This window comes from Gadus macrocephalus, chromosome 16 (assembly GCF_031168955.1).
Source record: "Gadus macrocephalus chromosome 16, ASM3116895v1".
Lineage (NCBI taxonomy): Eukaryota > Metazoa > Chordata > Actinopteri > Gadiformes > Gadidae > Gadus > Gadus macrocephalus.
In genome coordinates, this window is record NC_082397.1 from 10,046,360 (window position 1) to 10,059,033 (window position 12,674).

Sequence of the window (12,674 nt, forward strand, 5' to 3'; positions counted from 1 at the left end):
CAACTCAGTACCGTATTGAGTTGTATAGCATCTTATCTTGCATCGTGTTGAATCACATTGAGTTTATTCAAATCGTGTCGAATCACATTGGTAGCTATTCGACACTACCAATGTTTCTTTAATGAATCGAATCATTGGCAATGCATCGAGATGCGCATGCATGTCCCCCGTTGGCCCCAGTGATGGGTGCACATCCCTACTGCCTACCCTTTGGCGTGGAATAAAGGGCTTGCGGTTCAAGTCCTTCAACAGAATCCTGAAATCTTCCAACGTTTTGAATGCCATGACAATCCAGGCTGTAGATGTTGAAAATGTTTGGACACTACTTTACACATGTTACAGTTCAATCTCTAAATTCAATACATGTGTCTGATACATTTCACTCGTAAGAGTCAGATGCACTTTTTGATTAAGCTTGGTCTGGCAATATCTCATGTAACCCATGAGGCCTCTATGACCCAGAAGGAACACAGAAAGCACCTCCAGTCCCCTCCGCCAACAATGGCAGCAGCCCAGGTTTCCGGTCTCAGAGATGGAGGGGGAGGGGGTCAAACTGGGGTGTTGTGGGACAATGGTGGTTTGAGTTTTAATTTCTTTATTTTAGGTTTTGCAATACCGTTAAGTGTACCGTTTGTTTTTGGTAATTATGGTAACATGTTAGGAGTTCAAGCATTTGGATATATTTTTTAGAAGGGGGTATATTGAGTGTGTGTGGATTGGTTTAAAAAGTGTCAGCTGGCCTGAGACGGACTAATTAACCTCTGGGGATGGCTGAGGCTGCACAGCTGTGGTGCTTTGGGCAATCAAGGCACACAGGATAAACCAGCCATTAACACACACACTCAGGAAAATAGATCTGGGCCCCGTTTCCCGAAAGCGTCGTTAGCCTAAGTGGATCGTGAAGTGCGTCGAAAGGGCATCGTAGAGTTTTCACCGCGTTTCCCGAAAGCATCGTAGGGAACGAACGTCTTGAAAACGCTCGTAGCTAACGAGTACTCCAGGGGTGCTCGTAGGTACTCGTAGGACGCTAAGAGCATTGTCAGCTATAGCCTCAGTGGCGTCACCATCGGACATTCCGTATATTGGATGCGTTTTATTAAAACGCATTGCGCCTTTATGTTCTTAGTTTGGTAATTAATAAAGATTATTAATTAATTTATTAATAAAGATGTTAAAATGGCCAAAATAAAACGGGACAGTCCAGAAAATGTTTGCGCAGGCAGGGCACTCAAAATGTGTGAGAGAGAGTGGGGGGATTTGTGCAGACTGACATAGGCTACTCATAAAACGTAGCATAAAATAATGTAAAAATTAAATTAAATTAAACAAAATAAAATAAATGAAAAAAAATAAAAAATAAAGAAATATTTTTTTTTATAAAAAACAAGCAAAGGAGCAGGCAAAATGCTGGGATATGGTGGGGATTGGTCACGTTGACGGGAATGTTTAGTGACATGAGGGAGGGTGGAGGGGGTTAAAAAAAAGTCTCAATCACTATTCGACGCGCATGAAAACCAGCCGCGTAGTTATGAGGGAGGCCGTCCTCACACCGATCTTCCTCATCGTCATCATCCTCAACGTCCTCCGGTTCAAGCAATGCCACCCCAGCCTTAGCTGCAATGTTGTGCAACATAGCCGTCACACATATCACGGCGCATGACTTGGCCGGAGAAAACTGGAGCCCTCCGCCTGACTTGTGAAGGCATCTAAAGCGCAACTTCCACCTCCCGATCGTGCGCTCAACGATGCACCGGGCTAGACGGTGGGCTTCGTTGTATTCCTCATCATGGACGTCTCCCGGGTTATTCACAGGTGTGAAGAGGAATTATTTAAGGGGGGAAAATGCCGTGAAACGCACAGTGCATTCAGGATTAGGACTGATATATGTCGGTTTAAGCCTAATCAATTGTGTTTTAATGTCTTTAGCATTCATATAATTGCAGTCTATTTTTTTCGTAGGCTACTCTGCTGTTGTCCTTGATGGGGATATATTTTTTTAACCCTTTTTAACACAATTTTCCTGCGACATTCCTGCGTCTCCCCCTCCTACGGAGCCCATTTCAGCACCGTGTCAGTAGACAGTTACAATCCTACGACGTCGTGAGTGCAGCGAATGCGCGTTCACGTTAAGAGGAGTTTCGGGAAACGCTCCAAAGAAATTGACGATGGATCGCAAGATCCATCGTGAGAATGATCGTACGAGCGTGGATCCATCGTTATCGGGAAACGGGGCCCTGGGCCCAGTTTCCTGAAAGCATCGTTAGCCTAAGTGGATCGTGAAGTGCGTTGTACGAGCATCGTACAGTTTTCACACCGTTTTCCGAAAGCATTGTTGGTAACGAACGTCGTGAAAACGCTCATAGCAAACAAGGACTCCAGGGGTACTCGTAGAATGCTAAGGCCACGTTTATACGTAGCAGGGTATTTATAGAAACAAATATTTCCCCCCCTCCGTTTTCAAAAATAACATTGTGCACACAACATCGTTTTCGAAAAAGTTGTCGTTTACATCAAAACGCATAAATACGCCGTAGAGCGCCATTATAACTATGTCAAACCTATGGGCGGCAGTGTAGGGAGAACGATAAAGCCATGCAAGCCAATCAGAATCCTCAGAATCAACAACAACGAATAACACGAGCGTCTTCCTGTAACAAACAAACTGTAAACATAGGGAGCTCATATGACGTTAGGCATTTCCTGGCGCATAATGTGACGCTTCAGAACCTAAATCTACCCGTTGACACGACGATGCATAACCAGCGTTTTCAGAAATCTCCACTTTGGCCGGAGTTTTTAGAAATGATAGTTTTCTGTGATAAAAACTGCGTTTTCGTGTAAATGAGAGGCCAAACCGCATGGAAATATCTGCGTTTTCCCTTTGTGTAAACGGGGCCTAAGAGCATCGTTAGCCTACTATAGCCTCAGTGGCGTCACCAGCAGACATTCCGTGTATTGGATGGATTTTATTAAAACCCATCCAATACCACGGAATGCCCAGCTGGCACAATTTCGCACCCAAAAACAGTGGTTACTGCCAATATATTACTCATAGACTGCTGTTAGATTTAAACAGCAAAGATAGAGACATGTTAGAAGTCAACAACAACATAATTTATTGCAGCAATTAAAATTCCAAAAATACATGCGCAGCCGAAATGTACCGATCAAACGCCACGTCACAAGGCATATAATAAAATCAAATGATTCCATTGCCCTTGTGTGGGAGGTCGCTTTCGAGCTTCACTTGCTGTCTCCCTCTGATTTTAATTCAACCATCGTGGTTAAAATGTCCTCATATTGATCAATGACAGAAGACAGGCTACTGTAGACATGAATCATGCTGAGACCAGCGGGTGTCGGATAATTTCTGCAGGCGTTTTTTGTTGCGATTGTTTGCATTAAGCACTGAAGGCGCTTCGGTGAGGCTGTGATGAAGTTCACTATTTATTGGACTGTGTCTAGACAGTAATGAACATCCCTGACCATAGTTAATCGAGTTTGTAGTCTACACTCAGCCGTGAACTCATTATTGCATGCGGGTGTCTTCATTCATAGAAAAATGTAAACATTCTGGAGTATGCAATACTACAAATTATTCTAAAGAGGTCTAGACTCCGTGCGTAGTCCCGCCTTCTCCAGTGAACCAAGAAAGCCAGTGCCGTGACGACCGGGGGTTGACCCCCACGGTTCTACACAGTAAACTTGAGATAAGGTGAAATTGCCAAGCTGCGACCGAACCGGCTTGGCGGCGTAAAAAGACCTATAGCCTACATCCTCCTGCCAAACAATATGGGCAGGATCTAGACCAAGCTCTCCTAATCGGGTCAGCAATAGCCGTGCGTCAATGCCTAGCCTCTGCGTTTGAATGATAATGAATGAATGGAGCGTTGCATTTTTAGTCAACAAATATTCTAGACTAGAGAGTGCGCGCCCATCAATGAAACCTTATGCGGAATCAGATAAAGTCGGCTCTCTTTGCTGCGCAAAGCATGTTTCAGAAATCAACACCTAGTTGTCACACAAGCTTATTTTGATTTTTGTAATATCGAAGGGGGGAAAATGGCGTGAAAAAAATTACGCACATGCAATCAGGATTAGGATCGATATATATGTCGGCCTAGGCCTAATCAATTGTGTTTTAATATCTTTAGCATTAAAATGATTGCAGTCTATTTGTTTTGAAGGCTACTCTGCTGTTGGCCTTGATGGGGAGATATAACGCTTTTCAACCCCATTTTCCTGCGTCTCCCTCAGTACGGGGCCCATTTCAGCACCGTGTCAGCAGACAGTTACAATCCTACGAACGTCGTGAGTGCAGTGAAAGCGCATTCCTGTTAAGAGGAGTTTCAGGAAACGCTCCAAAGAAATTCACGATCCGCACGATCCATCGTGAGAATGATCGTACGAGCGAAGATCCATCGTGATCGGGAAACGAGGCCCTGGCATGTCAGTATTCAACAACTGCTCTGCATGCTACAAACCTTTCAACTCTGTAATACAATTACAAATAGGGCATTTAGCAGACATTTAGCAGACGCTTTTATCCAAAGCGACTTATATCATTTTAATACACACATTGACACAGAGTAAACCATGCAAGGCAACAACTCGTCAGGAGCAGTTAGCAGTTAGTAAGTGTCTTGCTCAGGGACACATCAACATTCAGCTAGGAGGAGCTGGGGATTGAACTAACAACCTTTCGGTTACAGGACAACTGCTCTACCTCCTGAGCTAATCCGGTTTTCTACATATCTACCTGTGTCTTTGTATATGAGAAGCCCAGTAAAGCCAGACGCCTCAGTGGCGTGTGCATGGTCAACTGGTACAATATCCAAAAAGGACAATAACAGAACTCCTCATCCTTTTTCTACACAGGCCTATTTGATAAAAATGAGGTGGCTCCTACGTCAGCTTTTACAAGTTTATATAGACTCCAAAAGATATTGACTCTCTTACAGTCTAAGTCATTTAATGATTCAGTAATCTCTGGAATCCACTCCCTAACCAAACAAAATAAAATAACTATAACAATGTAAGATTCACTTCCTCTGTCACTTAAATGTTTCATTTAACATTAATAGAACTCTCTCAGTTCATCACAAAATACTCAAAAGAAGACACTCCCAAACTAAATATCTCATGATTTTTTTACTGTTATAAGTTTCTGAGTGGCTCTAGATTTATGGCTTTTTCGGAATGTAAAATTGCATCATCAATAAAACATTATACATGTGCACAAAAAGATAACACACGACAAGATCTAAAACAGCCTCTGTAAAGTAAAAGCCATTTCATCAACGAAGCAGTAGAATTTTCGGATGTTTAGAATTGTTATTTTAATTCTTTCTTATTACTTTAATGTTACTATGGTAATGTACTCTAGTTCCCTCCCCCAAAAGTCTGTCTAGTCTAGATACATACAGCAATAAAAAAAAGAGTAAATTAGCAAAGGGGATGGCATTATACCGCATATAAAATTGTGTTTGAGAAATAATTTAGTTCAGAAAGCGTGGTCAGACTAGAAGGCAGTCATGAGAGCCCATAAGGAATCACACTTGATAATTTGTGTTTGTTTGTTTTTGGTCTCTTTCTCCTCTCATATGTCTTCAAAAGGTCCCTTCTCTTGTATATCAAAGAGACAATTTAATCTGAATGGAATGCACAAGTTTGGGGATGTCATTCTGGGAGGGATCTTTACTTTTAACTTTTTCACTGAATCTTCTGAACTTTATTTTACTTCAAAGCCAAACCATCCCATTTGCTTCGGGTGAGTGTCTAAGAATGTGTTGACGAAGCCATTTTAACTATATAACAATGTTGTTTATGAATAATTTCCTATTTTTTTTTAGCTTTCATCCTCTAGGTTTCAGACAGGCCCAGACCATGGCCTTTGCTGTTGAGGAAATTAACAGAAACTCCATGCTGCTTCCCAATATATCGTTGGGATACAATCTATATGATAGCTGTGGAAACCTATGGAACTCATTGAGTGCAGCTCTGTCTATGACCAGTGGCAGCGGAGAGCATTTTCAATTAAATGAGAGCTGTTATGGATATCCTCCTGTGCTAGGAATTGTGGGAGATTCTTCCTCAACACGTACTATTGCTATTTCTAACTTAGTAAGCTTGTACAGGGTTCCAATGGTAAGTTGTGACCTCATTTTTAAACAGACAAGGTTTTTGGTTGATGATTGCCATTACGTTTAAAATTACTTATCAAGAAGAATAAAGTCAAAGGCCAATTCGAAAGAAATTCAGGCAGATAAATCGTAACAATTGTTTCTACCTTTACATTGGACAGGTGAGTTATTATTCCACTTGTTCCTGTCTGAGTGACAGGAGGCAGTACCCATCCTTCTTTAGAACTATTCCAAGTGATGCATTTCAGGTAGAGCACATTCCTTACCCCAGGGAATATGTAGGGAAATGTTCCGCAATTTTTATTTTATTTTAAATTTCTAAATTGTATTTTTCATTCAACCAGGTGCGAGCTATGCTCCAAATTGTCAGACGGTTTAAATGGACTTGGTTAGGCCTGTTAATCAGTGATGACGACTACGGACTCAACGTGGCCCGATCCTTCCAGTCAGACCTGGCCGAGTCTGGGAGAGGCTGTCTTGCTTATTTAGAGGCTCTGCCTAAGAGAAACGATTTAGATCAGCTGCAAAGGATTGTTGGCATAATGAAGAAATCCACATCCCGTGTGGTTATTGTATTTGCATATGAAAACCACATGCTTAATCTACTGGAAGAGGTTAGATATTTTCAAAAAACAATGAACATTTTAGGTGTCTTTTAAGTAAATGCAATTTAAAGTGAAAAGCAAAAATATGTTGCAGCAGATGAATCACTTTGTTTACTTTTTAAAAAAATATATACATTCCAATCCACAGGTGGTGAAGCAGAATGTTACGGGCCTACAGTGGATGGCCAGTGAAGCCTGGGCTACAGCCATTAATCTACAGACCCCCAGCTACATGCCTTTTCTTGCAGGCACTCTGGGCATTGCCATCCGCCGGGGAGAGATACCAGGCCTCAGGGAATTCCTTCTGAGAATACGCCCTGACAATGACACACTCAGCACCCAGGACAACAATTTAGTACGGGTTTCATTTTAGATATATTCAGAATCAAATATCTTGTAGGAATACTTTTAAATGTATGTGTGACCAATAAATGATTCTTATGTTTGTTTATGATCCCCCTTATCATAAATTCCCCTTCATTAGGTGAAGCAGTTTTGGGAGCACATATTTCAGTGCAAGTTTGTATCTCCTGGAATGGAGTTTGAAGGGCAGACTCAGGAAAGACTGTGTACAGGGAATGAGATTCTAAGGAATGTAGACACTGAATACCTCGAACTGTCCAACCTCAGGCCAGAGTACAATGTGTACAAGGCAGTATATGCCCTGGCACATGCCCTACATGACCTTCTGCAGTGTGTTCCAGGGAGTGGGCCTTTCAAAGGTCAAAGCTGTGCCCGTTTACAGGGACTAGAGCCATGGCAGGTCTGTTTTCATTAAATTCAATAATGAAAATGAATTGACATTTTCCCATGATTTTAAATAATGTTCATTTGAGAACTCAATAGTAAAACATACTTTTTTTCACTATTTACTCCTCATTCCTACCATACAGCTTATATATTACATGCAAAAGGTCAATTTCACAACAGATTTTGGTGATCAAGTCTCATTTGATGAAAGTGGGGATGTTTTACCAATCTACGATGTGATGAACTGGATGTGGCTCTCAGATGGAAGCACAGAGGTTAAAAATGTGGGTGAGGTCAAAGAATTGGCTTCAGAAATAGATGATCTTATCCTTAAGGATGACCAAATCTTTTGGAATTTTGAATCTAAAAAGGTCTGCTGACAATCTATCTATTATCCTTGACAAGTTGAATTTGTCATAGTATGAAAGGTGGAATATTTTTAAATGCAATCAACTTGTTCCTCCCTTAGCCTCCCAAGTCAGTGTGTAGTGAGAGCTGTCCCCCTGGCACTCGCATGGCCATAAAGAAAGGTGAACCTGTCTGCTGCTTCGACTGCATTCCTTGTTCAGAAGGAAAAATAAGCAATGAGACAGGTTTGTTTGCAATAAATGTATTTCTTTACTGCAAATCAATTGCACATATATTGTCAAACGCAAAGACTAAAACTACTTTTGTTATTTTATGTTAGATTCAACACAATGTACCAGCTGTCCAGAGGAGTTTTGGTCCAACCCCCAACGTGATCACTGCGAACCCAAAATCATCGAGTTTCTTTCGTATATGGAACCCCTGGGCATCTCCTTGACAACTGCTTCATTATGTGGTGCACTTTTATGTTTAATTGTTTTGGGAATCTTCATCAATCATCGGACCACGCCAGTAGTTAGGGCCAACAACTCAGAGCTCAGTTTCCTCATTCTGCTGTCACTCAAATTATGCTTCATGTGCTCCTTGCTTTTCATTGGTCACCCAAGGCTGTCGACTTGTCAGTTGCGGCAAGCAGCCTTTGGGATCAGCTTTGTGCTGTGTATTTCGTGTATCCTTGTGAAGACCATGGTTGTTCTGGCGGTATTCAAGGCCTCCAAACCAGGTGGTGGTGGTAGTCTGAAGTGGTTTGGGGTAATGCAACAGAGAGGGACTGTTGTATTTCTTACTTCAATACAAGCAGCAATATGTACAACCTGGATTATGTCGTCCTCACCAACACCTCATAAAAACACACAGTACTACAAAGACAAGATAATAGTCGAGTGTTTAGTGGGATCGACAGTTGGATTTGGAGTTTTACTAGGATATATCGGCTTACTGGCTATTCTAAGTTTCTTAATTGCTTTCTTGGCCCGGAATCTACCAGATAACTTCAATGAGGCCAAGTTTATCACCTTCAGCATGTTGGTCTTCTGTGCTGTTTGGGTAGCCTTCATCCCAGCTTATATCAACTCTCCTGCAAAATATGCAGATGCTGTAGAGGTGTTTGCCATTCTAGCTTCCAGTTTTGGGCTGTTACTGGCCCTATTTGGACCAAAGTGTTACATAATAATCCTGAAGCCTGAGAAAAACACAAAAAAAGCTTTAATGGGGCGAGGAAAACCAATATCATAAAAACATGGTATCTGGCAATCCTTTAAAAAGAAAATAATTAGTTGATGAGTAGAATTACTACACTACCTACCTTCTATTTAAAGTTCATTTTCAATTGTAGTTTGAAATCATTACAGATCTCAAATTACAACCACAGTTATTTTGTTGATCTGTATTAGTTTGACTTATCAACATGTATGTTAAAAGAGAATAAATCTTGTTTTCCACAGAGTGATGAGACCTCTTCTTTTTTCTACCAGCTTAAGCAAGCCTAATTAGGTATTCTCAGTGTATCTGTGGATACATATTGTTAATCTAGGGTTTGGGTATTATTATTATTCCGGATTGGTAATGCCTACATCTCCACGGAGGACTGGTCAAAAGTTGTCAAATTTGGGGTATACATACATATTTCAGTCTCCAAAAGATTTGGTGCCAAAATTTGTTGCCGATAGGTAAAAGAAATCTGAACTTCGTGTACATGCCTCATTTTGCATTTTGCATTCTGTGAGCATTTCGGGGATGGTAGGAGCCGGGGATCCCAGCCGAGGATTGAGCTAGCAACCTTCGGGTTGCCAGTCAACGAGCTCTACATCCTGAGCTACTGCCGCCCCCCACCCCTGCCGGACTGTGATTCGCTACTAAAGGGCTGCCGCTGGGATGGGCAGTCCGACCCACGTTTCCTGTACTGTAATTAATTAACGGCCTTAAATATGACTACTTTAATGCCTCTGTATATGTAATGTTCGTTTCCCTTGGTAAAGGGACATTAGCACCCCTTATCGCCTATTGACAATTACTTCAGGGTGGACGTTCCTCCCTCAGCCTACATTGACTCCCATTAATTTCCTGTGGAGCCCGCGGCCGGGCAGGGCTGGGCTGCGGAGCCCGCGGCCGGGCAGGGCTACCCGTGGCCGGGCTGCGGAGCCTGCGGCCGTGCTGCCCGCTGCCGAGCTGTGGAGCAAGGATTGACTTGATCTATAAATTAAGTCCCCTCAATCTTAATTTGCCTAACACCTTGACCCACATTCTGAAACATCCATTAACATCCACATTTGCCTCAAACAATGTTTTGAAATAATGTTCTTGTTCTTTTAATTGTTTGTTACTCTGACCATTCAGTTTGATATCGTGGAAAGAATGTTAGTGAATGATTCAGAGCATTATGCATTTTAAATGGCATCACTTTTGGTCTTGTGTCTTCATTTTTCTTAAAACAATTGTAAAAAAAAAATAGGCCCAATGATAGGCCCTGATTTTTTTTAGTTTTACCAATCAAGAGTAGGTCCGATTTGACTAATTGGCTTTGCATCCATTCCTTCTGCACTTGTAGTCCAAGACATGCTGCCCACCAGCTTTCAAAGTACAATGCTGCCACTAGTGGATTTGTATCAATTCACATAATTATCCCTCCCTGCTATTTGGTAGTTCACCAAAAACCCCTGAAACAACTTGAGTCTCACAAACTTATGCCACCATATGCCACTAACAGTGCAAGCAGTCCAATGGCAACCAAGCACGCAGTCCTTCCTCCCTCACATTAAAAACCAACAGCCGCCATTGCTAAAAAGAAGCACATCCCACTGCTTGCATTAGTTGGAGTACATTGCACTATGCTTCATTGTTAATGCAGATCATTCTTAAATTGTTTAACTGATTAATGTGTAAGGTGTTATTAAAGTGTCGCTTGAGACAGAACAAGAAAGAAAATCTGGTTTAAGACCAGGTCCGGGCCCAGTTTTACTGTTTTGTCTACGGAAAGGCCTTTTTGTTAAAGGGCCAAGTGTTCTTTACAGGTAAAAAAAGTATGTGAAATAATTGTGAACTAAAAATTAAACTTTTTGGGTTAATTTATGATTTTCTGTTTGCTTAAAAATAACCAAAGAAATAAAATCCAACTCTGTATCGTATTGCATTGCATAGCATCTTATTTTGCATCTTATTTTGCATTGTGTTGAATCTCATTGAGTTTATTCAAATCGTGTCGAATCACATTGGTAGTTGCTTCCTATGTTTCTTTAATGTATCGGATCATTGGCAATGCTTCGAGATGCGTGTGTCCCCGGTTGGCCCCAGTGATGGGGGCACATCCCTACTGCCTACACATTGGCGTGGAATAAAGGGCTTGCGGTTCAAGTCCTTCAACAGAGGCCTGAAATCTTCCAACGTTTTGAATGCCATGACAATCCAGGCTGTAGATGTTGAAAATGTTTGGACACTACTTTACACATGTCACAGTACAATGTCTAAATTAAATACATGTCTGATACAATTCACTCGTAAATTAACCAAATGCACTTTTTGATTAAGCTTGGTCTGGCAATATCTCATGTAACCCATGAGGCCTCTATGACCCAGAAAGCACCTCCAGTCCCCTCCGCCAGCAATGGCAGCAGCCCAGGTTTCCGGTCTCAGAGATGGAGGGGGAGGGGGTCAGACTGGGGTGTTGTGGGACAATGGTGGTTCGAGTTTTAATTTATTTCATTTAGGTTTTCTAACACTGTTAAGTGTCCAATTGTTTTTGTTAATTATGCTACCATGTTAGACGTTGAAGTATTTGCAGATATATTTTTAGAGGGGCGTAAACAAAACAAAACAGCCTCAGCTGACGGCTGAGACGGACTAATTAACCTCTGGGGATGGATGAGGCTGCACACCTGTGGTGCTTTGGGCAATCAAGGCACACAGGATAAACCAGCCATTAACACACACACTCAGGGAGATAGATCTGGCATGTCAGTATTCAAATCCTGCTCTGCATGCAACAAACCTTCAAACTCTGCAATAAACCGGTTTTCTACATATCTACCTGTGTCTTTGTGCATGAGAAGCCCAGTAAAACCACATGCCTCAGTGGTGTGTGGATGATCAACTGGTACAATATCTAAAAAGGTATGTTACCCAAACAAAACAATAACAGAACTCCTCATCCTTTTTCTACACAGGCCTATTTGATAAAAATTAGGTGCCTCCTACAACAGATTTTACAAGTTTATATAGACTCCAAAAGATATTGACTCTCTTACAGTCCAAGTCATTTACTGATTCAGTCACCGTCTCCGGAATCCACTCCCAAACCAAACAAAATAAAATAAATACAACAATGAAAGATAATACACTTCCTTTGTCCATTAAATGTTTCATTTTTATTCAGGGGACTACCTCTGAAATGCGTATACATGTGGGATATCTATGTACAATTGGTTGTCAATATCAGGGCAGACACTACCCAAGTATAAGGGAAGTCTGACGAGTTGCATGTACAAAAGTACTTTTTGCATTATGAAAACAGATTTTTCAAACATTTAAGACAACAACACAAGGTAATATACAGGGCTTGTACATCGAGAAGTCACTTTGCAATGACCACCTCCGTTTTTGGAAGAATAGGAACATAGAAATGTTGTCGTTACTTAGTAATCAATCGTAACATTTCGCTATATGGGGTGACACTGTTGTGTTGGTAAATGTCACAGAATTTCTTATGCAGGGTGGCAAAATAAGCATACGTTAAAGAATATTTACATTTATTATTCAATTAACATTAATACAACTCTCTCAGTTTATCACAAAATACTTAGCAGAAGACAGTTCC

General features: G+C 41.3%; 1 protein-coding gene across 1 annotated transcript; it reads left to right on the forward strand.

Moving 5' to 3' along the window:
• Positions 1-6,799: 6,799 nt before the first annotated feature.
• LOC132474416 (extracellular calcium-sensing receptor-like) lies at positions 6,800-9,225 on the forward strand. The gene has a single exon (XM_060075113.1). The coding sequence runs from the start codon at positions 8,180-8,182 to the stop codon at positions 9,098-9,100; it is 921 nt and encodes a 306-aa protein (XP_059931096.1). The 5' UTR covers positions 6,800-8,179; the 3' UTR covers positions 9,101-9,225.
• Positions 9,226-12,674: the final 3,449 nt, after the last annotated feature.